The 24,208-nt window shown below is 33.4% G+C and overlaps 4 protein-coding genes across 9 annotated transcripts; 1 reads left to right on the forward strand and 3 right to left on the reverse strand.

The window, feature by feature from the left end:
- Nucleotides 1–6,287, forward strand: LOC133689852 (uncharacterized). 2 transcript variants are annotated; one of them, XM_062109925.1, is made up of 14 exons: nt 1–172; nt 346–494; nt 1,335–1,432; nt 1,538–1,624; nt 1,713–1,881; nt 1,988–2,695; nt 3,115–3,257; nt 3,349–3,543; nt 3,652–3,742; nt 3,845–4,013; nt 4,532–4,612; nt 4,694–4,790; nt 5,502–5,643; nt 6,115–6,287. In XM_062109925.1, exons 1-13 carry the CDS (start codon nt 115–117, stop codon nt 5,584–5,586), a joined length of 2,130 nt encoding a protein of 709 aa, XP_061965909.1. In that variant the 5' UTR covers nt 1–114; the 3' UTR covers nt 5,587–5,643; nt 6,115–6,287. The 2 variants fall into 2 exon arrangements, with proteins under 2 accessions (XP_061965909.1, XP_061965908.1); XM_062109924.1 differs by having other exon boundaries at nt 2–172; nt 4,505–4,612.
- Nucleotides 6,288–7,486: 1,199 nt separating this feature from the next.
- Nucleotides 7,487–12,179, reverse strand: LOC133690386 (pentatricopeptide repeat-containing protein At1g62930, chloroplastic-like). 3 transcript variants are annotated; one of them, XM_062110668.1, is made up of 3 exons: nt 11,760–12,172; nt 8,257–11,334; nt 7,487–7,873 (listed from the first exon to the last, which is right to left on the reverse strand). In XM_062110668.1, exon 2 carries the CDS (start codon nt 11,188–11,190, stop codon nt 9,991–9,993), a length of 1,200 nt encoding a protein of 399 aa, XP_061966652.1. In that variant the 5' UTR covers nt 11,191–11,334; nt 11,760–12,172; the 3' UTR covers nt 7,487–7,873; nt 8,257–9,990. The 3 variants fall into 3 exon arrangements, with proteins under 3 accessions (XP_061966652.1, XP_061966650.1, XP_061966651.1); XM_062110666.1 differs by having other exon boundaries at nt 8,257–12,179; XM_062110667.1 differs by lacking the exon at nt 7,487–7,873 and having other exon boundaries at nt 8,257–8,369; nt 9,926–12,178.
- Nucleotides 12,180–14,414: 2,235 nt separating this feature from the next.
- Nucleotides 14,415–19,456, reverse strand: LOC133688178 (hydroxyproline O-galactosyltransferase HPGT3-like). Of its 2 annotated transcripts, none has more exons than XM_062107575.1 (12): nt 19,167–19,456; nt 18,655–18,718; nt 18,517–18,566; nt 18,220–18,410; nt 17,540–17,600; nt 17,305–17,381; nt 16,841–16,960; nt 16,645–16,732; nt 16,024–16,074; nt 15,798–15,869; nt 15,203–15,315; nt 14,415–14,825 (listed from the first exon to the last, which is right to left on the reverse strand). In XM_062107575.1, exons 1-12 carry the CDS (start codon nt 19,292–19,294, stop codon nt 14,803–14,805), a joined length of 1,038 nt encoding a protein of 345 aa, XP_061963559.1. In that variant the 5' UTR covers nt 19,295–19,456; the 3' UTR covers nt 14,415–14,802. The 2 variants fall into 2 exon arrangements, with proteins under 2 accessions (XP_061963559.1, XP_061963558.1); XM_062107574.1 differs by having other exon boundaries at nt 16,841–16,964; nt 17,309–17,381; nt 19,167–19,454.
- A 1,054-nt stretch (nt 19,457–20,510) lies between these two features.
- On the reverse strand, nt 20,511–23,477 carry LOC133688362 (ER membrane protein complex subunit 7 homolog). Of its 2 annotated transcripts, none has more exons than XM_062107830.1 (7): nt 23,279–23,477; nt 23,152–23,198; nt 22,386–22,497; nt 22,024–22,087; nt 21,824–21,940; nt 21,627–21,735; nt 20,511–20,817 (listed from the first exon to the last, which is right to left on the reverse strand). In XM_062107830.1, the coding sequence occupies exons 1-7, from the start codon at nt 23,371–23,373 to the stop codon at nt 20,723–20,725; spliced, it is 639 nt and encodes a 212-aa protein (XP_061963814.1). In that variant the 5' UTR covers nt 23,374–23,477; the 3' UTR covers nt 20,511–20,722. The 2 variants fall into 2 exon arrangements, with proteins under 2 accessions (XP_061963814.1, XP_061963815.1); XM_062107831.1 differs by having other exon boundaries at nt 22,386–22,494; nt 23,279–23,476.
- Nucleotides 23,478–24,208: the final 731 nt, after the last annotated feature.

Here is a 24,208-nt window from a genome sequence, read left to right on the forward strand (position 1 = left end):
TTTGATACCGTTGTCACCGTAATGATTTCCAAGTATAAAAACACTCGGGAGGAGGGCGTTCCATCACCGAACACTTGAAACATTTTTCGGCCATGGCCTGCATTAAGAAATGAGATGAAAAGTCATCAAACTGACAAAGAAACAGAAGAAAGACGAAGAAACCCTCAAAAAGGTTTCAACTTGGCGCTCCTTTGTCCCTCCAAAATCCAAATCCAAAACACACATCCAAATCTCTCTCCCGCATCATCCAGAGAGAGATAATCAAATCACATATCAAAACAAGCAACGACTGTTCTTTTGTAGAGGTCTATAATACTAAGAAGCTTTTTTTTTTTTGTCTTACAGAGAATAGTTTTGCAGCTATGGCAGTCACTTCAAGTCCTGCTGATTCGAATGGAATAGACGTTTTAGAGAAGAGTCAGGCAAAGTGTCCGGGAGTTCGTGTTGTTGGAGGGAGGATCTATGATTCTCAAAACGGGAAGACCTGCCATCAAGTAATGAGTGATTCTTTTGGTAGAATTTTAGATGATAAGTGGACCCTTTTTTGTTTTGTTTTTTTTCTCCTTCCAGTTTGGTTGATGAGAACATGCAAGAAAATGAAAGAAACCTCAATTTCAAGTTTCAGTTCTTTTTTTATCCTTGGGTTGATTGAAAGAGAACCCATGAATTTACTCTTCATGATCTCTTTGTTGATAGAACTTTAGGTAATTAGTAAACCCGTTTCGTGGGGTTCTCTTTGGTTGACGATGCATGAAAATGAAAGAAACCTAAGTTTCAAGTTTTAGCGATTTAACTTTTTTTTTTTTTGGTTGATTTGAAGAGAACCCGTGAGTTTACTTAGTATGATTTTTTTTGTTGATTCAATTTTAGATGACAAGTAAACCCTATTTGTGTTTTTCTGTTTGGTTGATGAGAACGTGCAGGAAAACGAAGGAAAACCTAAACTTATAGTCTCATTTTTTAGTTTTTGTCTGATTTAACAATGTCCTATCATTACTCTCGTGATCTATTTATCTCTTAGTAGTACACATGCAAAATTATGCTCCTTTTTGCTCTATTTGTACTTGTGATTATGTTGGTTGATGATAAGTAAAAAAGGAAAGTGGAATCTGGGATCTTTGTTTTATGATGTTAAGAGCATTTGTTCTGTCTAGTAGCATTAATTTTGTTTTTCCATATGAAAGTGAATCAAGAATTTGATTTAGTATTGTAATTATTTTTAAATTGTTTGTGGTAGTAGAATTGATGCGCTCAGTGATCTTTTTTCTATATTTGTTCTCTTTTTAATTGATATTGTTCTTCTTTCGGTCCTTGCTTGTTTGTAATCTTCAAAGTGCCGACAAAAAACAATGGATTTCATTGCCGCATGTACTGCTCAGAAAGGAAATAAACTATGTACTCTCAAGTTCTGCCACAAATGCCTATTGAACAGGTTAGTTTGTGACGTAAGTCTCGAATAACAAACTTTATCAAACAATTCAAGGAGATTTTTGCATGCTAGTTTTTGCTCAATACATGTTGCTTTGTGATGTTTTAGATACGGAGAGAAAGCAGAAGAGGTAGCTTTGTTGGATGACTGGCAGTGTCCCAAGTGTAGGGGCATTTGCAACTGTAGCTTCTGCATGTAAGTACATTATGTTTGAAGTCTAGCGATGATATTATTGAATATGACCAGTCTTCTCGGTGGATCTAATAGAATAATGTGTTTCCAGGAAGAGACGAGGTCACAAGCCCACTGGCATACTTGTTCGCACAGCCAAGGAAAATGGGTTCTCCTCTGTCTCAGAACTGCTGCAGGTTAAAGGTCCTGAAAATTTGAGCCACTACAAGGATGTAAAAGACAACAATGTTTCACCGAAGAAGAGTGCATTGTCAGAGGAGGTTTGGAAGTGTTTAGTTATAATATTCTTGCATTATGATTGTTAGGCTGTTACATTCATGGGATTTTTTACTTGCCATGTGTATATGTCAATTGATGCTTTGACAGGAGTCTGCAGTTACTTCGCCACGGAAATCAGGGAATGAAGATTCTTTTGAAGAAAACATTGATATGAATTTGCATTCTCAGAATTTAACACCCATCTCTTTTGGGAAGAAATCTAAGAAAACAAAAAGGAAAGGACAAGAGGAAGTCAGTGATGGCAACATGGATGCTGAAACTAGGTTAGAAGAGAGTGGTCAGAAGAAATCGAAAAAGGAAAGGACCAAGGAAGTTAGTAATGGTGGTAGGAATGGTGAAGCTAGTTCAAAGGCTAGAATTACTGCAGAGGTTTCTGAAAACAAAGCGAAGACCAATGAAAAGGATAAATGTGATGTTGTCAAGGACAAGAATGAAGATGCTTTTGTGGAGAGGAGGTCTAAGACACAGCTTCAAGAGTTTTCCAAGAATGAAGTTTTAATCGGTACAAATTATTATGGTGGTATAGTTTGTGGTGTTAGAAATGATAAAATTCGAACTGAGACCAAGAAGGATGGAGACTCGTGCAAAGTTAACAAGTTTCCTTCAGAATTTCAAACCAAATCCAAGACAGCCAAAGAGAGGCGGCTTACCACAGAAATTCAGAACAAAGAAATTGACGTGGACATTAAGTTACCTCAGGGAACCTGCTTAATGGCTGTAGCAGGCTTTGAGTTGCCTCCTGACGATGTCGGTAATGCATTGCAATTCTTGGAGTTTTGTGCTAGTTTTGGTAAGGTATGAATAAATGGGTATATTACTATTTAACCAAATGAAGCATCGTGAATTTACTTGCTTATGATTGCAAATGGTACTTTAAAGATGGTTGGACTTATATTTAAGCATGGCTCGACAGTGAACTTCTATTTACATATGGCCTATAGTGTAACTTCCTTTTGAGTATGGTCTTAGTGAACTTCTGTAAAGTGATATAGCTTGAGGTGAATTCCTGTGTTGTAGATTTAGAAACCATAAAATTCCATATACCTTTCATTTATTGTCAAACTATTATTTCTTAGTTTTGTTTTAGTATCATTGACAAATTTTATAAAGTTTAATTACATAAAGGGCTGGTGTTTCTGTATTGTGTTTCCATTTTCCCTGCTCAATTATTCAGGACTCTTTTGACTAACCTTTTTTGTTTCCCGCTTAATTAGGTTCTTGGTCTGAAGAAAGGGCAAGCTGATACTATACTTGGAGAAATTGTAAATGGTCATAGAGAGCGTCGGTCGCAATCCTATCACCTAGCCCAGATTCATGTTCAGTTACTATCAGTGATACAAAAGGATATAGGAGAAGAGTATGTAATCTCATACTTTGTCAAATTCTTCTTAACCACTTTAGCTTCATGTAGGGACAGAATAATGATAATTTTGTGATTTTTTGTTCAGATCTCCCACCCTAACTGCAACAAATGACAACTCATGGTTTAAAGCTCTCGGGAAATGTGTCTCGAAATGCCTTTTCATATCGAAAGAAATTCTCTCTGGTGGTTTTGACCTGGACAATGACGGATATGATAACTTAAAGAGCTCTGAAAAGCTTAGACTCTTGAATTTTCTATGTGATGAAGCTCTTAATACCAGGTAAGTGACAAACAGAATGTGGAAATGGTTTGGTTCTTGCAATTATCAATCTGTGTTGAGAAAACTTTTTAATATTTTATTTTGATTGTTTATAAATATATTTTCTAGAGAGTTGAGGAGTTGGATTGATGATGAAAACTCCAAATTTCTTGAAAGAAAGAAGGGAGCCAAAGAAAAAGTTTATGCAGCAAAGGAAAAGGTATATACTCATTGTAAATGGTGATGTTGGGCTTTTCAGTGGTGTTGATGAATCCAAGATTTATTTGCAAATTAATTATTTTCCCATATTTGTTTGGTACAGGAAAAAAACTTGAAAAAGAAGATGCAAGATGAGGTGGCCAAAGCTATTATTGAGAAAAACGGTGCTCCCAATTCTGTTTCTAATCATAAAGAACTAGTCTCACAAATAAAAAGTGAAGCCGCACAAGCTCATGCAGAAATGCTTGAGGCCATGGGCATGGCACAAAAGAGTAAGTACATCTTTACCTTTGAAGTTAATGTAATTACATAAAAAAGTTTGCTTTGTTTTTTTTAGATAATGTTAGATATTGTGGGCTTAAATGATTTGGTATTCTTTGGGTTTGTGGCACTATACTAAATTGTTGTTACTTTGGCCATGGAGATTTGGTGCCAGAATCAAGATCGGACAAGGGATGATTCTTGGTATCGCTTTCCATTTATTCACTTAACTATTTTTTGTCAAAGACTAGTACTATTAGATAAGAACTATATGACATGACTAGTCAAAGAGAATGCCTTTAAATTTTGAGAAGAAAGACATCAACAGGAAACTGAAGAATCCGTGATCAATTTTTTTTTTTTTGAAACTTATGTTATATGCTTGCTGCTAGGATTGGTTATGTTTTTCTCGTGTAGAAATATGTTGTTCTTTTTTATAGTACATGCATGTTAATGTATAATCTGTAAACATACATATTTAAACTTTACCTGCAATGATCAGAGAGACTATCCAATGCTGTCAGAACAGACCCTGTCCTTCTGGATGTTGATGGCCGTGCTTTCTGGAAACTAAATGGTCACGATGGTCAATCAGCTATTTTGCTTCAAGGTTAGGATGCTTGGTTTGTTTTCATTTCAGTAGACGATGAAATAAACATGTTACATATCATTATTTATTTTTCTTGTACAGATATGGGTGCATGGAATTCTGTTGCACCCAGTGAAAAATGGGTAGCATATGCTGATGAACAGAAAATGGACATTGAGAAATACATCTCTTTCTCGAGGTAATTACATTGATTAATATATCTTTTGCACCATGAAGTTTTCTGTACAATTTTTTTTTTTTTACCTTAGTCATGTTTTTCCATTATAGAAGGAGAACTTGTCAAGGATGGGAAAACTTATAACCAGTGGGAAAGTTGCTAATCATTTACCTTTGCAAATTTGATTTTGGTTTAAGGCGGGTACATTATGCTCCCAAGCATGTAACTTAAATCACTTAAGCATTCTGGGATGATTGATATTAAAATTACTTGAAAAAAAGGCAATTTATGAAGGGGGAGACGTGCTAATGTCATATGAATTTTCACCTCTAACATGTAATTGTAAGGACTTTATTTATGATGTTGGAATAAGAAAAAATAAAAAAATGCTGGCCCCTTTTGATTTGAAATTAAACTAAACAAGATTCCATTTGGTTCTGTTCATGTGACAGAATTGAAATGCAGAATAACTTCTTGTTGGGATGTATGTTTGAGCTATTGGCACAATAGTGCCTTCTCATTTGCGTTTTCTTTAGGGATCTGATGCTATTGTATATATGGGTTTATACATTAGTATTTCTTACAGGTATTCTGTGCAGAAAAAAGTCAACTATGTTCTTGAAGGGCAATGCTATAGCCTATAACTGATATACTCGTTATCTTTATCACATATTTTCTTTTCTTTCCTTTTTGGCTGACATGCTTAACCATGTTAAGCTCTTTTGTTTTCAGGACAAAATTGCGTAGGGTTCAACAAAAAGCTACTGAAACCCCTTCAATTGAAATTGATACTGAAACCTCTTCAATTGATATTTGATGAAACAAAGTCGGAATGATTTTCTGATGTCCATCGTTTGACAAAAAAAAAATTGAGGTAAGAAGAGAGTCAACGACACAAGTTATGGCAAAACTGCATTGAGTTACTCAAAATCGTTTACTACGTGTTAGATTAGATTATTGTTTGTTTTTTTACCCTTGTTTACTTGCATGCAATGATATGCAAAGCCAAGCCAACCTGTCCCCTCCAGCTCTCCTTCTGCATTGCATCTTTAGGTATGAGTTTTGATTGGATCTCAGGGTTTTTGGTATGAAATCAATTAATTTTGTCCAAGTATAGATCACTACCGCTATTAAATAAATGTAGTGGCTTCATGATGTGCATATGTTTATGTTGTTGTAAGCTATAAAATTTGCATATCCAAGTGCTCCCATGATTGCACCAATGCCTTCCGCTGGTCGGAGCAGCCTGCATATTAAATGCTTGCTCTTAGTTTAAACTCGTTTTGAGAAAACTTGTTTGTAACGGCCAATTACTATATTTTGTCTTTTGAATTTTTGGAAACAGATCAAGTGGAAAATACAGAGGTTCGGTTGCTCCATGGTCAATGGCATCTGAAGTTATTGACCACTTCTTTTTTACATTTGTTGCATGCTCGAGATAAAGATGAAAGATCATTCTTTTAGAGGAAAAATTGCTGCTGTATGTGATCCTCCTTGTAAAGGTTATTTCCTTCTGTACACCATTTTTAGGGGCAAGCTTTACAGATACTAGGCTTGCAGCTTCCTTGATTTCTTGCTTGGGAACTGCAATTGTAGTAGATGGATACATTGTAATAAAAAGGAATTCCTCAAATATATTTAATTTTAAAAAATTATTTTTAAGATTAACACATCAAAACAATTCAAAATATAAAAAAAAATTTAATTTCTAGTTAAAAAAAATTGATTTTTTTTTAAATTCAAGTTTTCAAATATTTTTTAAAAACCCAGAGTTTTTTTCATCTATATCATCAGAATTCAGAAACTGAATAAAAAATCATATTAAAAGAATATAGATTATCATATGCTAAAATGGATATGGATGTTATTTTCAAAAGCTACATAGCTGACAAAATTTATATTGATTGCCAATTTTTTTCTTCTTTGAATTCATCTGAAAACTTTTAATTAAAAAATATATTTCAACAAGTAATCAAAGTAAGATGAATTAATAATCACCCAAATCATAATTAAGTATTATTATGCTAGACAATGGCACGTAGTAAGTTCGTCACACGAATAAAATCATAAGCACAGCATGAATTTTATTGTCTTCATTCAATGCACAAGATGAATAATTTTATAACATTTAGATATCACGGGACCACTTTTATTGTCTTCATTTAAGCAATTTCAATCTCATTATTAAAGTGTGTCTTATGAACAATTGAAGGGAACTAAAATAATTAATTAAATCCATCACTTTCTCTTATCTTAAATACTCTTATTAAATTTCGATAATTTATTTCAACAATAAATAAATTGATGAGGTTTACATTTTAGTTATTTATTTATTGATAAATTTAGGATGTGAGATGAAAGGCTTCATCAATTTCATTATTAAAATTTTTCTAATGTTTTTATGCTCAAAAATAAAATATACTTGATTGAATAACTTGTACAACATTGTTTACCACGACATTATTAGGTTTGGGATGTGTTTCGAGAATATAATAACAATTGATTTTTAAAGCTTTTTTTAAAAAAATATTTTTTATTTTTTAAAAAATATTTTTAATATCAATACATCAAAATAATAATAAAAACATATAAAAAATAATTAACTTTAAACAAAAAAAAATAAAAAAAATCATGAACGGAGGTTTAACTTCCCATACAAGTATGTCGGCTCATAACAAGCCACCCGCTGCGCAATTTTTTATCTCTAAGAAAACATAAGAGGACCAAGACAACCAGATTAATTTTTATTGAGGATGTTCAACTCCATCATTTGCTCGTTAATTACAAAGAGATCTTTTTAGAAGTGATGGAAAACTCGAATGATACAGCATAATCATCTATAAGAGGAAATAAATGATGAGTTCACAAACCGCAAAGCCAATACTGAAATATGCACTTTGCCTGTGTTAATCCTAAAAGAATGTGGCTAATCTCGGCACCTAAAAAGAATTATCCAACGAATGCTCCATGGGTCTTGATGAATACGGGTATGAAATGCAAGATACGGTGTCATATCTCACTCAATGTGCCATTAAACAAACCTTAAATCTGTATATATGAAATGGAAGCCTATCTCTCTGATCAAGCCAGGGAACAAACCTTGTCTGCAAATGAACGGCGAGACGTTTGCGGTTAGTACAAGTTGAAAGACAATCAGTAAACTAGTAGATGAAAGGTAGATTGTAAGGTTTATAGAACAGTTCAATTCAAATTCACTCATGGGGGAGGGGTAAGGAAGAGTGAACTTGAAAAGAGCCCAACACTTTAAAGTATCTATATTCTATCATGTGTGGCAGAAAAAAAGTATCACTTGATAATTACAAGTGTTTTTTTTCTCTCTCTTTTCTATACATGCTTTTCTACTATCAAGTCTAGAGACTACAGTTCAACACAGAAAAGAAAAGATGAGCTCTAAAAAGAGAAGAAGGAAAAAAGCTTGAGAAAAATAAGTGCACTTCTATCAAAAGACATCGTAGAAAAAGCTTACCTTGTTTAATGCTACTGCAGCAAAGATAGCTGTCGTCTATATAGGTTGCTTGGACACCCATCATCCAAGATCCCACTGATGTATCATCATGAGCGTAACTCTTAAGAGATGCACTGCATATAATAAGGACCCAGAATTAGTCTGCAACTCATGCAAAGGGTGATGGAATCTGCATTCTGCACAGGCGACTAACACAATGATGAACTTCTCAACCAACAGAACTTGTAATAAGAACGAAGCAGCTTACTTTCCATTAAGCCTATCTGAAATCTGGTCCTTATGTATCACTACTATGTAAACATATTCCTCATCAACTTCAGAAAAGCATGCTGGGTAACTTCCATCCAATTCACATAAAGCTCAGACCATGGTACAATGATGAGATAGAGGGTTTCCAATTCCTCAGCTTCGCACATATATCAGCTAATGTAGTCAAAGTATTTAATCTAATACTGAACCAGAGTTCTTATCATCAACCAAACTATATTGAGTCACAACTTCCAAACTAACCCAAACTTATCCTCACACCAAAAATTTAAAAGATGAATTCACACTTAAACTTTTCCTATTATAGCATTGTTCTTTTCACTAACTATGAGGTCACACTTGTTTCATAAGTTGGGCTGTTCACTTCCAAATTCAATGACTAGGATTTCCGTTGAAACCAGCTTTGAATTTTAGGAAACATGACAATATAAAAGCAACAAATACATCAACCAAGCCATTTAGTGTCCCAAGACAACCGGACAGAAGGGACATTTGCAGAAGGGACAAGAAAGTGTTTGGTTAAAGGGGCGGAGATAGAGACATAAAATAAATTCGTATATGGGACAGTTTTGGGGTGAGTTTTCTGCCTTTCAAATCAAGAGTGTCCCCTCAATCTCCAGTGTCTCCGTCTCTTTTATCTTGAGAGTAACCAAACGCTACTTAAAAGAACCTCCGAAAGCACCAATAATTGACATGGAAGGATGACCATGCGTTGATATTCAAATTCCAATATGTCAAGGATTTATGATAAATTCTAGCAAACCTTGCTCTATAAATCAGCATAAAAGCATATGAAATATGCATTACATTTTTTTCAGACTTTTCTTAAAAATTACAGCATAACAGCATAGACCTCTCTTATCCTAGCTCAAAAGCTTTCTTGTAAAGTAGATATCAGCATAACAGTTCCTGAATTGCATGCTATCCTCAAGTACTGTCCACAGAAGTTTGTACATCCAACTCTATAATTAATTCATAATTTTTTCCTCTTTAAAAAAAAACTCAGCTACTGGAATTTCCTTTCCTTAGTATCTGAAAATCCCCATAATTGATAATCCACACATACACAAACTTGTACAGAGACTCATCAAAACAAATGCCCAAGAGGACATTATAGATCTTCACATGCTCAAAAGATCAATGAAGCTCAACAACACAAGATTGAAAGGAAATGATCTTTTTAGGAAACATCTGGTAGGTGCATTTTGCTGGCTAATGAAAACATAATATAGAAATCTGATTCAATGTAAGGCAAGCAATTCCAATGATTTGGTGGCAAGTAACGGGTGTCATTGTTCAGATGTTGGCAAGATTGAACTAAAAATAACTTCCACGTTATGCAAAAACTACTTAATATTTGCCACATGAATTTGCAGCATGGAGAAATAAAAATTTACATCACCTTTTCACCTTGACAAACTTCACGTAAGCCTAGATACTTCTTCAGAACAATACTGTTATCTAATATCACGCTGTGGTTCCCGCATCTGCAACAAAACCTTTCTCTCTCATTTCACCAATAAGTTGCACTGCCCTTGATTCATCCTTGTGATGGAGAAATCCCCGGATGATAACATTATAAGAAAATTCATTTGGAGGGCAGCCATCCTCTTCCATATTTCGAAAAGCTTCCAATGCTTCATCTAACAATCCTTCTTTACAAAGTCCATTTATTATTGTAGTGTATATCTGAACATTAGGCTGCAACCCTTGGACAAAGAGTTCTGAAAATAGTTTCCTTGCTTCTTTAAGATTCCCGGATTTGCACATGGCATCAATCAGGATGTTATACATCACCATATTAGGCTTCAAGTAAGTACTTTGCATTGCTCGAAATAGTCTAAATGCCTTAGCAAGGTACCCTTGTTTGCAAAAGCCATCAAGCAATATTGAGTAAGTACATAAATCTGGGAGGTTGCCATTAGTGAGCATATTCTTGAACAGATCATGCGCTTCCGTAAGTCTGCCTAATTGGCACAAGCCATCAATAAGAGTGTTGTAACTAACAATGTCTGGAGTTAAGCCTTGATGAATCATTTCATTAAAAAGCTGCTTGGCTTCACCTATCCTTTTGGTCTTGCAATATCCGTTAATTAAGATGTTATAACTAAAAACATCAGGTTTACAACCCTTGGTTATCATGACATCAAAAAGCTTTCTAGCTTCAACAACTTCCGCCTGCAAGGAATATCCATTCATCAACGAACTGTAAGTAACAACGTTAGGCTCCACACCCATTTCAGTCATTGTTTTTAGCACACCTTGAGCCTCAAAAACATTGCCTTCTTTACAAAATATATTAATCAACAGGCTGAAGGTGACAATATTTGGCATGATATTCAAACTCATCATTTCATTTAACATTGCCGAAGCCTCCCTCCATCGGCTGAAATTGCATAAGCCCTGGATCAAAGAGTTGTAAGTGAAAATATTAGGGGAAATGCCTTTAGCCTTCATATAAGAGAAGATATATAAAGCCTCATTCACCCGCCTATCTTTGCAAAGACTGTCGATGATCGTAGAGTATGTCACCACATCAGGCTGGCAGCCTGCCTCTCCCATTTTCTTAAACAATCCAGCAGCCGCAGCAGTTTCCCCAATCTTACATAAACCATTGATAATTGTAGTATATGTGTGGACATCAGGTTGACACCCTCTTGCCACCATGTCGTCAAATAATTCCACGGCTTGGCCAAATTTACCCACTTTACAGAGCCCATTGATTAAGGTGTTAAATGTGACTATAGTGAGTTGAAGACCAAGTTTAATGATTTTGGCCAAGACAGAGAACCCAAGATCAACACGTTGCAACTGGAAGAAGCAATTAATCAGCATGTGAAGGGTATAAGTATCAGGAGAGAGCCCAGCTAATTCCATTTGTTTGGAAAGAGAAATCACAGCATCGTGATAGCGTCTCATTTTGACAATTGTAGACAATAATTTATTGAATTGGATAATACAAGGCCGGGGTTTCCTATGAAGCATGTGATTGAAATAAGCAAGGGCATCATCAATGTTTCTAAAAGAAGATGCATCATTTTTGTTTTTATCTCTACTGCTAATGCTACTGCTACTGCTAAAAAAAGCAAGGGCATCATTAATGTATCTAAAAGAAGAAGAAGCATCATCATTTTTGTGTTTATCTCTACTGCTACTGCTACTGCTAGAAGAAGAAATGAAGTTGGAGTGGTTGCTAGACAACGGTGATGAAGTGGTTGGAGAAAGAAGAGTCATACCCATTATTTTCATTTGGCATCGCTGAATTTGGGACCTGATAAAAAAGGCTTCTGAACCTCCTCGTCTCACAGCCGCCGCCGCCATAATCATCGAGCTTCCTCTGTGTTTTTCCTTCTCCTTGTGGTCTGGTTTTTCTTTGGAGAAAAATTGAACAAAACGACGGAGACACTCTGTAACAAATCTGGAAGATTGAAGAAAGGGATTTGGGGAAGCAGGAGCATCTCTCTCTCTCTCTCTCTCTCTCTCTCTCTAGGAATGCAGAAGAAAATTGTGGGATTGTGGGAATGAACGGTTAAGATCATGCTTGGGTGACGTGGACGGCTGGATTTCCATAGAAAAGGATACGTTGACAAGTGTGTAACACGTCTAATACGCTGGCGTTTTGAAGAAGGAGAAACAGCAAATTTGCAGTTAATACATTCCAGTCCAGATTTGCTTTTGAATTTTAAACTGCACCCATTTTCAAATTTGAATCATGTTCTAGTTTATAATATAATAGCCATTTGACCGTCCTCTGTTGTGGGCTACATGTTTTTTTTATATATATAAAAATTATACATATAGGTTTTTTTGATTTATTTTTTTATATAAAAAAATTTAAGTATAAATTAAAAATCTCATGACATGACATGACATGTATAATTAAATAAATTAAGAATTATATGGGTTAATAAAATTAAAAAAAGTATTAATGATAATTAAAAATAAAAAGATAGGTATAAATCAAGATATTTAATCTTGAAACATGAAATATTTAACCAATTGTATTTACTAAAAAATTTTTATTCAAATTAATTTTTTATTCAATCAAATGATATTAAAAATAAACGCACATATTAAATTTATTAAATAAAATAAGTGAAAAAATATTATGAAAGGATGTACATATAAGAAATATTATCTAAAATTATTTTTTATTTTAAAAAATAAAGTTATTTTATACAAAAGATAAAAAAAAAATATAGATAAATTATAATAATTTTAAAAAAATTAAATACACAAAATACCATAAAAAAATATCTATTTAAAAAATATTAGATAAAAAAATCACAGAAGGAGATCAACACGATTGGGATATTTAAATAAAAAGCTAATGAGTGTCGATGGGCATTCATGGCTAAAATTATTTTTATTTTCTTAAATATTTTAAAGGAACTAACAACAAGTCGCTTGCCTTTATTTATTTTTTAAATAAGTGGGTGATGTGGTAGATGACGTGTCATCTACAAACCCAAATTCTAGTCATTATAATGGTGACTGAAAAATTAAGTAGTTAGTTTTTTGGTAAAAAAACTAATTTTCAAGCTTTTTCAGCTTAAAAAAAACCTTAACAGCATCCTCAAAACAACCACAACCCATTTGATTAACTTCAAATACAAAAAAAAAATGGTCCAAAAACCCAAAATCAAATCAGGTTTAGTTTTGGGTTTCGTGGCTTATATTTGTATTTTCATGTAATGTTAAGACTCTAAACAACCACCATGAAGTGAACAATAAATTTTTCTTTCATAACTGAAATCCAGCAACCTCTCTTTCTTTCTCTATCTAAACAGGAACTGAAAAATAATACAAATGAATTTGTGTATCAAAATTTAATTTTTAAAATTTAAAAGGACCTAAATTGTATATATTGCATTATTCTTTAAAATCAGGGACCTAAATGTATTTTTCATAATATATTTGGCCCGTCATCCATGTTTGGTGTCTTATTTATTTTGGTTTTTATTGTTTTAATTTCACTATTGACTTAGAATTTATATGTAATTAGCTTTTAATTAGGATTAAATCACACAAAATAAAATTTAAGAATCAAAATAAATTATTAAAAAATACAGGGGATATTCATAGTATTTTACGAGTGTGCTAAACGATAAACACCACATGCCTTTTATATTTTTACCTAATATAGAAGTTTTCTTAGGAATAAATGCATGTTGGGTGTCATTAAGCTATTAGTTTAGCAACTGGAGGCCCATGCTACCTCAAATATGCCCATAAATATTTTTTCTTCTTTTCAATCAAGTCTGTTAGTTCAAGTTATTTCTTTCAACAAGAATTTCAGTTTGGTGAAATTGAAATTGATGAGGTTTACATTTTGTTACGTATTATTATATTATATTGGTGAAATTCATTCTACATAAACAAAATATTAAAGTCAGAAATAGTACATCAGAACTTTAATTTTATAACTATAATCACTACGACTCTCCTGAAAGAACATAAAATAAAAAAGCATCATCAATACATGCCCATTTCATCATGTTTTGAAAAACAAAGAGGACCAAGACAACCAGATTAATTTTTTTTCTCACAAATCTCCTTAAATATTTCATAATTTCAATATCTTTCATTCAAATATGGATCATTGATTTTAATTAATTTAATTTTCACAATCAAATCTGAAAACTAAAAAATATAAAAGCAAAAATCATAATGAAAAATGTAAGCAAGAGAGTGATCAAGAAAAAACATTTTGTTTACTCTATCGCAGCTATCCTTGTCTCTTTCATCCCCAACCAGCAACCAAACACTACTTCACAAAACTCAACAAACAAACGATGCCTCAATGAGCTAATTTAACGTTAGGTCAGGCCTCTTTGGATCTGCAACTAGGCAAAACATCCGTGATCACAAAAATGGTTTAACACTTGGAATTTAACCCTAGAGCCCGCTTCAGACTTCTAAGTAAAGCCTGCGTCTGTATTGAATAAAGGATGTTTAACTCAACCATTTGCTCGTTAATTACAAAGAGATCTTTTTAGAAGTGATGGAAAACTCGAATGATACAGCATAATCATCTATAAGAGGAAATAAATGATGAGTTCACAAACTGCAAAGCCAATACTGAAATATGCACTTTGCCTGTGTTAATCCTAAAAGAATGTGGCTAATCTCGGCACCTAAAAAGAATTATCCAATGAATGCTCCATGGGTCTTGATGAATACGGGTATGACATGCAAGATACGGTGTCATATCTCATTCAATGTGCCTTTAAACAAACCTTAAATCTGTATATATGAAATGGAAGCCTATCTCTCTGATCAAGCCAGGGAACAAACCTTGTCTGCAAATGAACGGCGAGATGTTTGCGGTTAGTGCAAGTTGAAAGACAATCAGTAAACTAGTAGATGAAAGGTAGCTTGTAAGGATTATAGAACAGTTCAATTCAAATTCACTCATGGGGGAGGGGTGAGGAAGAGTGAACTTAAAAAGAGCTCAGCACTTTAAAGAATCTATCATGTGTGGCAGAAAAGAAGTATCACTTGATAATTACAAGTGTTTTTTTCTCTCTTTTCGATACATGCTTTTCTACTATCAAGTCTAGAGACTACAGTTCAACACAGAAAAGAAAAAATCAGCTCTAAAAAGAGAGAGAAGAAAAAAAAAAGCTTGAGAAAAATAAGTGCACTTCTATCAAAAGACATCGTTGAAAATTCTTACCTTGTTTAATGCTACTGCAGCAAAGACGGTTGTCGTCTATATAGGTTGCTTGGACACCCATCATCCAAGATCCCACTGATATATCATCATGAGCATAACTCCTAAGAGATGCACTGCATATAATAAAGAGCCAGAATTAGTTTGCAACTCATGCCAAGGGTGATGGAATCTGCATTAACTTGAGTAAAATTCTGTACAGGTGACTAACACAATGATGAACTTCTCAACCAACAGAACTTGTAATAAGAACTGAGCAGCTTACTTTCCATTATGCCTATCTGAAATCTGGTTTTATGTATCACTACTATGTAAACATATTCCTCATCAACTTCAGAAAAGTATGCTGGGTAACTTCAATCTAATTCACATAAAGCTCAAAGACCATGAGATGGAGGGTTTCCAATTCCTAAGCTTTGCACGTATATCTGCTAATGTAGTCAAAGTATTTAATCTAGTATTGACCCTAGAGTTCTTATCATCAACCAAGCTAAATTTGAGTCACAACTCCCAAACAAACCCAAACTTATGCTCACTACCAAAATTTAAAACATGAATTAACACTGAAACTTTCCCTGTTATAGCATTTATAACTAACCTGTTTATGTCAATATACCGAGCCAAATTTTTGGAGAGTATAAGAAGGGAACCAGATGCATGTCGAAAGTACCTGAAATGCAAGAGGTTAATGTTTAACCATTTTCTGGCCATTCTTGCAGTATTTAAAACCATAAATCGATGTTGCAGATATTAACCAAAATTATCAGTAACACATGCACAGCTAAAATCTTCTTGTGTTGTCATTCACAAGTTCAGCCACTTACGATTTTTCATCTCCAAATTTCCACCATTCAGGCTCATACCATGGCTTACCCCTGAAAAATCAATAAAAGGTTAGATCCCCAAATAAATTCCAATAACCTTAAAATTGAAACGTTTCAGGGCTGAAAAAAAACCAGAGAACCTCAACTTAAGAAAAAAAAAATTTTACAGGACTAAAAAGTAAGAATGGGCAAATTGAAGACTTTGCCCAAATGAACGCATGAATGAAACTTCATACATTCATCATAATTGTTAGATCAGTATGTAATTATAGATGCAACGGAAAAATGAAACAATGGAGGGTGTGAATATTTCATGCTTTCCACACAAGCTTGCACTCTTGGTGGAATATGATATATTAAATTAACTTTGCATTAATTCTACCAAGTCATCAGAATGACAGTGCTGACACATGAGGGGTGATAAGTTCAGAAAATAATGCCGTGTAACATGAATTGACTATTCTAAATGTATGGGGAAGGAAAGTCCAAAAATTTCTTTAAAGATTCAATGAATCTATAAAGAAGCAGTACCACATATTTAAATGTCTGCACAGTGTCACACATGCTACACTTGGTAGGCAACCACAATTAGGTTAGAATAAAATATGATAGATCACATACTCTTCAGTTACAACTTCTCCAGACTTCATACAGCCAATGTAAGCACTATCTTGTCTGCGACGGTGTTCAAGAAGTTCAATTAGCCCCTCTACACAAGAAAACAGAGAAAACAACAATGAAAAATCAGGTCTAATGAATAAATTTTGAATATCTTGGTGTAAGTTTTAAATAACCAGATATGACATTGAAGCTATACCAAGATCAAGGTTGATATTGTCATCAACTTTTACATAAAATTCCGCATCCCATGTTTGCACTGCAGTGCTAAAGAAGTACTTCACTTTCTTGGGCAATTCTTCTTGAGCCTCCTCATGACCTTCCTGAAACAAAATTAATGATAAGTGCACTTACACTCCTTCCCTTAGAATCCAAGAAATCAGACACCATTCAAATACATTTGACTTGAAGAAATCAAGAGAGCTTTTTGCATCAAGAGTTATGCATGCTGAATATCATTTTTATAATAGTCTAAAGAATATCTAGTGATTATGAACAGGTAAATGTTTTAACTTTCATCCAGGACATCTAACAAGAAAAGGATAAAACTTCAAAAGGTCAGCGCCAAGATTCAGAAACCATTACTAATGAAAATACATCATACTAGAAAATGTACATGCAGATGTTTAAAAAGATAAATTATGAATTATGAATTTGCATCACCTACAAGAATCAAGAAATCCTTTGTTGAACGATTTTCACCGTCGATATTTCGATCTAAGCTATCCCCTCGATTAGCACTGCCAGTTTAAAGTTATCATAAAATCCATGGCATTAGTAGCTACCTCAACCATAATACTGCTAATGAAAAAGGAATCAAACCAAGCAAATTGATTAATAGAAAAAATAATAAAGGATATTCAAATACTACAATAAAGATTAAAGTGAGAGGGAAGACCTGCGACCAATCACAAAACGTATCACTACTCCTCTTTCCTCAAGTTTTTTTAAGGCATCTCCTACAAAAGAAACAACAATGATGGTCATTTATTTTTCAAGAATTAAAGGATATATGACTATCATTCACATTGTGAAACCAACAATAGATTCGTAAGTAAAACAACTTATGTTGTAAAGGAAATACTTCAAACAAAAAAACACGCACTAATCACATGACCCTAAATTAATTAAGTAACCTTAATATGATAAATATAGTAAAATAAATTCTAGAGAGAGCTCCTGCATCATTAAGTCAAAAAGGATAATAGAGATCTATGATAACAACTATGCACTGGACAGGGAAAGAAAGAAATGTGAAGAAACAACAACACTTAAGTCTCACAAAGTTCAATCAAATAGAAAGGAAAATAGAATGGCAACAAAGATTCCCAAGGAAAAAAAAACACAGGAAATCCTTGGACATAAAAGAAAACGTCAAGTAAATCTTTCAAAGTCAAAACCATACCAGGAAAATAAATTCATATAATGCCAGAATTTGCTGGTTATTGGATGAACATCAATGGAATCAAATGAAAACCAACAGAGTGTATAAATCTATTAAAATCTGCAACCTTAACAACTATTCAAAAGAGAATACACTTCAAAGCCATCACAATATCTAATCAATTACCAACTAACCTCTAGGCATCCAAGACCCTCTAAACACCTTCCGCTTCAAGTGACTACCAAATCCAGTATAAACACCAATAACTGCAAGAAACTTTTTACCGGATGAAGACCCATTTTCCGACAACCGGTTTTTTAAATACCCTTGACTCTTAGCCAAAGTCAATTCCATTTCTTCCTCCACTATCCTCCTCTCTAAATCCCTACAAATTAAACAATCAACCATCAATAACTCCAATTCACATCACAACATAAAACAAATTCAATTTTGAAAAATATTAAATAAAAAAATAAAGAAGAAAAACATACTTGCATCCTAGTACGACCAGCTTATCTTCAACTGTAAGAAATTTCGGTCTCTGCAAACAAATATGTGAAAAAAGTGAAAGATTAATAAAAAAATTGACTTTTCTAATAAATAAAAAATAAAAAAGGACCAGTATGAACCTGAGCTGTATTTCTCTTTAGAAGATTAGAAAGTAATGTTCTATTCTCTGCATCTTGCCATAAACTAAATCACAGCCAAACAGAGCAAAACAAAAAAAAATTAAATATAATTAATCCATAATTCTTAATTAAAATTAATCTAATCGCGTCAAATTACGATTATACAACTATAATTACCACGATCTCAATAAACTGTAGCTAAAACATTTCGCAATTACAAATATATCCATTTTCATTTTTCCAAACACGTCCTAGTGAATGTTTATTTCCAATAATTTCCAAATTTCCAAATTAGCTTAATTAATAAAAAAAAAATTCATGATCAAACAAAAAAAAACACAAAAAAAATTAAATTCACGATTTGAATTTCAAAACTAGTATAATTAATTGCAATTAAATCCACAAAATCTCAGTAATTATAGCTGGCTAATCACAGATTACATCAATTTTTTTTTGTGATTTTCGATGAATCTGATACCGCAAAATAACAAAATGAAATGATGGAAACGAACCGTCCAGCAACGTAGAGCCAAGCGAAACAAGAGAAGAAGGCTAGAACAAGAGATGGTTTAGAAGTCTGTAACGGCTTCGATCTCCATCTTCGCTCTGATTTGGCCGACACTGGTATACTGCTCTCCATTTCCAAGGTGAGAAAGATACCGTATATTTATTATACGTACGAGTATAGGAGTGGATCGTATATTAGCAAGTAGAAGATGAAATGTGCGATTTGATGAAGAAATTGGAGAGAAATTTGGAGGATGGTGCTGTTGGGATTTTAAAAAAAAACTATGGAGGAAGAGAGCTTAAAGAAGGGAATGAAGTAACAGCCTAACAAACTTTTAATTACACATAAGCCCCTGTGTGGCATCAATGTTTAATAAAGATACACTTATAATTTTAATTTGATTAATTGCATCCCCATCCATGACTTGGTCAATTAAACAACATAAATCCTGACGTATGAACTCAACTCAATTTTTCGTTATTTTTTACTTTTAAGACATGGGGAAAACATGTCGTATTTTTTCTAGTTTCAATTAAAAACATTGATTAAAAATTTGAAATAGTAAAATTATAAATAAATAAATAATTTATTTATTTAAAGAAAAAATTCCAATCTAAAATTATTTTAGATACAAATTTATTTTATATCTTTTATCTTCTCTTTTAACCCAAATATACTTATCTTACTTGAAATATTAACCAAACATTTAGAAATTAAAATTAATATAAATTAAATTGATTATTCATCTGAGTTATGAATAATCTAGACCTTGATTCAACTCGTTGTGCCATTTTTATGACTAGTAATCTTGCGTGGTCCTTAGCTAAAGAACGTAACAGATTTTTATGACTAGAGATGCTAGAATCTTGCGTGGTCCTTAGTTAAAGAACGGTAAAAGTCAACGTGGGTCTTTTAATTGATTCAGACCTTAATTCAACTCATCTCCACCATACTTGAGATGTGAGAATGGTGCAGAGGATTATCTAATTGAATGCCTAGGAAGGATGAAATATGAAAGATTTTTGTTCTGTTCTTATCGGGTTCAAGTTCATCACTGATATGTGAGGTTTTTTTGTAAGCATCGTCGTAGTTCTGATTTTGTATGCGGCAAGGTACACTCGTCACATACAACAAAGCAAGATCGTGAGAGAGATGGGTCAATCAAGAGGAGCTAATTCTGTCAAAATACTCTTTCCAAAACCATTTCCGGAGCCAATCCCCAGTGAATCTCACGGCCCTAATTATTATCATCAAATAAACTATCTTTGTTGATCACCTACCTTCATCAAACCCAGTCAACTCATAGAAGCTTCGGGTTTAGGAATCAACATGTCAGAGACAAAGCACATGGAATTAGGGCTTTGGTTTTGTCTATTCATCAGGCAAACATACTAAAAGTAATGATGACAGCGTTACAAAATTTAGTGTTTTCCAAGGAAATTCAACAACCAGCTACTCGGAGGGATGTAATCATATGATTCAAGGAAGAAATAATTGATGATGGTAATTTTAGTACACGTCTTTGAGCCCCATTTGGAATAGAAGGTTGGGATTTTATCTCTAGTTGCTCCTTGCAGCTCCTGGCAATATGCTTGCTAGGGATGGAACCCCTTGGTTTCTCATTTCTTCTTGAGCTCTCCTCATTTCTTCCGGGTCTGTTGGCAAACACGGCAAATTAGTTTGACTAGTGGAGGGAGGAAAAAAAACTGGTCACATAAAACCAGTGATAGTCAAGTCAACAAGTCTAGCATATGTTGTCGAAAGCTCCACTAATCATCAAACAAGCATTTAGACGTATAAAACATGAAGAGACGAACTCCAAGGAAAAAAATAATGTCATGGAAGTCCAGGATCATGTCACGGTCTATAAACAGCAAGTTTTCAAACTCATTGACATGAGGTTGAAGGTGAACGGGCATGTAAAAAGAGGCTTGTCCAAGGAGTCTTGCATGTGGTAGCAACATGTTTGAATATCAATTATCACATGAGGCAAATGCTTGCTAAAATCATTAAAACAAATAATATATACTAGGACCCGAAGAGGTTGCAAATTAAAGATTGAGAAATGGTTAAACAATGTCATTTTGCTAGCTAGAAATGCTTAAATAAGATTTCCTTGACAATTTGCCTGAAAAAATCAATGTCTATGGCCAAATTGTGTCAAGAACATCAAACACGGAAATGAAATGAATCAATGCAAGAGAAAAAATAGTAGCCATATAAATTGTTATTTAAAATCCTGAAATTCTAGAATAACAACACAATTCTCCATGACATTCTTGAACCAATTACGGTAAATTAGCAGATACTGGATGCATCTGAGTAAAGATCATGTTGTTCTGCTGGTCAAAACATTGCATTTAAAATAATTAAATCTATAAGCCACGTTAACGGTTTAAGTCTACAGCAATTCCTCAAGGCCATGACTGAGACATGCAAATGTGAAAAAAATAGAGTACTTTACCCATGTTTTCCATTAATTTTGGCATTATGAACATAACCAACACCATAAATCCCATCATGAGACCCATCGGACTTTTGACTATAGACATTATGGAGAAGGGTTCCCTAATCTGCAAGAAAACAAGATATTTGAGGAAAAGATTAGATCATATTTTATGAAATAATTCTATCGAGATGAATAAAAAGAGGAAGACCAACCTCATAATACTGCTCTTCCTTTAATGGCTCTAATACCATTTCACTCAGACTCCTCCTTTTCTCTGTCAGTGTTGCCTGAACCTTACCAGGGAATCTGGCACTAACATCAACTCGGACCTAAATATTTTGAAGAAAATGCAGCAATGGGAATCTAATACATGATAATTCAATGATCAAATTCAACTGAATGAAAGACCTACTGGAGAAAAGAAGTAGCCAATGGCATCCACTTCAATTAAATGAGTCCCTGCTGGCACGTTATGACTTTTAGTAGACAAGTCAAGGAGTAATGTAAATAGAGAGTGTTTATTAGAGTCTTGTTAATGCTATCTCATCAAAGTTTATATGTGAATATAGTTACTCTGTGAAACACTTAACACAGATACCCAAGGATGGCTACAACCAACAGAAATGATATGTTTTTCAAACAAATGATTTGATTAAATAAGTAAACAGGCATATGAAGAATTAAACAACGCTCCTTAAAGAAAATGTCAAAGCTATCACGAGTCAAGTTTGAACAGAACCATGCACAGAAGAAGAGAGAAAAACAGCAGGATACAATGAAAAATATCCATCAGGCCTCAGAAAAGTCACATGTTGGCCACCATTGAGTAGAACTTTGACGTTGGATATTTTTCCATGACCTCCAAGTCCTTTCGTACCGATACCTGCTAAACAAATTCATAAATGACCTTAGATGAACTAAAAAGGAAAAGGGCCGCAAATAAGAAAACACAAATGTAAGAAGTAATCATCAATGCTATCATTAACAAAATAAGCCAAGAATCAATCATCTAGATACCATATTCATTAAGGTAAAATATTATTTGAGCTTGAACTGGCAAGCTAATCTGTGTCTAATTTCAAGTAATATACACTACTAACATTAGTAACAAAATCATGGTGATATAACTTATTTGCAAAATGCACTAAGCAGGCAGAGGATAGACTTGTACTTCTAAAGAAATTGCCACCATGACCTTATGCTATGCATCCCTTTTCTCACCTTTCCCAGCATAAAAAAAAACTTTTCTCACAATTGAGTTAAGATTAAAAATTCACCAAGAATGGACAGAATCTATAACCATTCCATTCACACGAATCCCCGGCCAAGATCCAACAATCAAATCCATCATCCATTAATGTTCTCACAAAACAACAAACAATTTTTCTCGACCCTTGATTTACATGTTTCTCAAAACAAAGAGCAAAAGGATTTACCAAACAAACAAACAAAAAAACATTATCTTTAACATAAAATTATTGACTTAAGTACTGTTCCTTTAACATATGAGAAAACCGTATACTTGTATAAACAAAAATACCTGGGATCTTCACTCTACCATTAATTGCATAACCATCACCAGAAGACCTGGTAATTAAAAAACAAATAACTTCGTTAATATCAAAATAAGTAATTAACAAAAAAAAACACTAAATTAAGAAACGTACCCAAAAGTAATTGCGAGAGACGGGGAGAGAAGAGAGAGGCATAATTGTACAAAGAGTAAGAGAATCACCGGTTTCAATCTTATAATCGATGCCATGATAACAGCTTGAAATTAAAAAAACTTCAGGCCTTTAACAGCTGATGAAAACTAGATTCAGTGACTTCTTTTTTTTCCCTTTAAGCCTTTCTGGTTTTTATTATTATTATTATTATTTATAATTGCAGAACTTTTATTCTATTCATATGTGCCTAAGCCCGCGTTCCATGGTACCGAGCCTTGTTACAAAGGCACTTAGCCCAAACTATTCGTATGAGTGAGTTGGGCTAGTCCATACATCAAAGAGGCATCTTCAAACTTCAAACTGGGTTTTTCATATTATTATTATTATTATTATAGAATTAGTTTTTTCATATTAATTCACTTAATTAAAGTTGTTTATGAATATAGTTGTGCTGGATTTGAATCTATAATTATATATAACTCAATTTTTAATATTTTACAAATTATAAATATGATCTATTCATTTTTTGTTGAGCTAATTTTTTTGTTAATGATATAAATATGCACGAGTTGGAATTTTATTACTAATTTTTATAAGTATGCATTCAAAGACAGATCTATAACATAAATTATAGTTGTTATAGCACCCCGATGTTATCTAATTTTTATACCTTACACCGTCAAATTTTAGTTACCTCATCTTTCTTATCTTTCTCTATAGAAAATAGACAAGCCTTTTTTTTTTATTATATTAAAAGAAATAAGACTTTGTAGCCAAAATATTTCTAATAAAATAAAAAGAAATGTTCAATCCATAAACTATCAAATATAAAAACAAAACGAGTATAGAATATACATACCAAGTCGGGTTGATTAAATTTTAAAAATTTCAACCCTCCACCTGACCCGTGATTTTCATTTCTTAGGTTTT

This window comes from Populus nigra, chromosome 3, assembly GCF_951802175.1.
Source record: "Populus nigra chromosome 3, ddPopNigr1.1, whole genome shotgun sequence".
NCBI classification, from domain to species: Eukaryota; Viridiplantae; Streptophyta; class Magnoliopsida; order Malpighiales; family Salicaceae; genus Populus; species Populus nigra.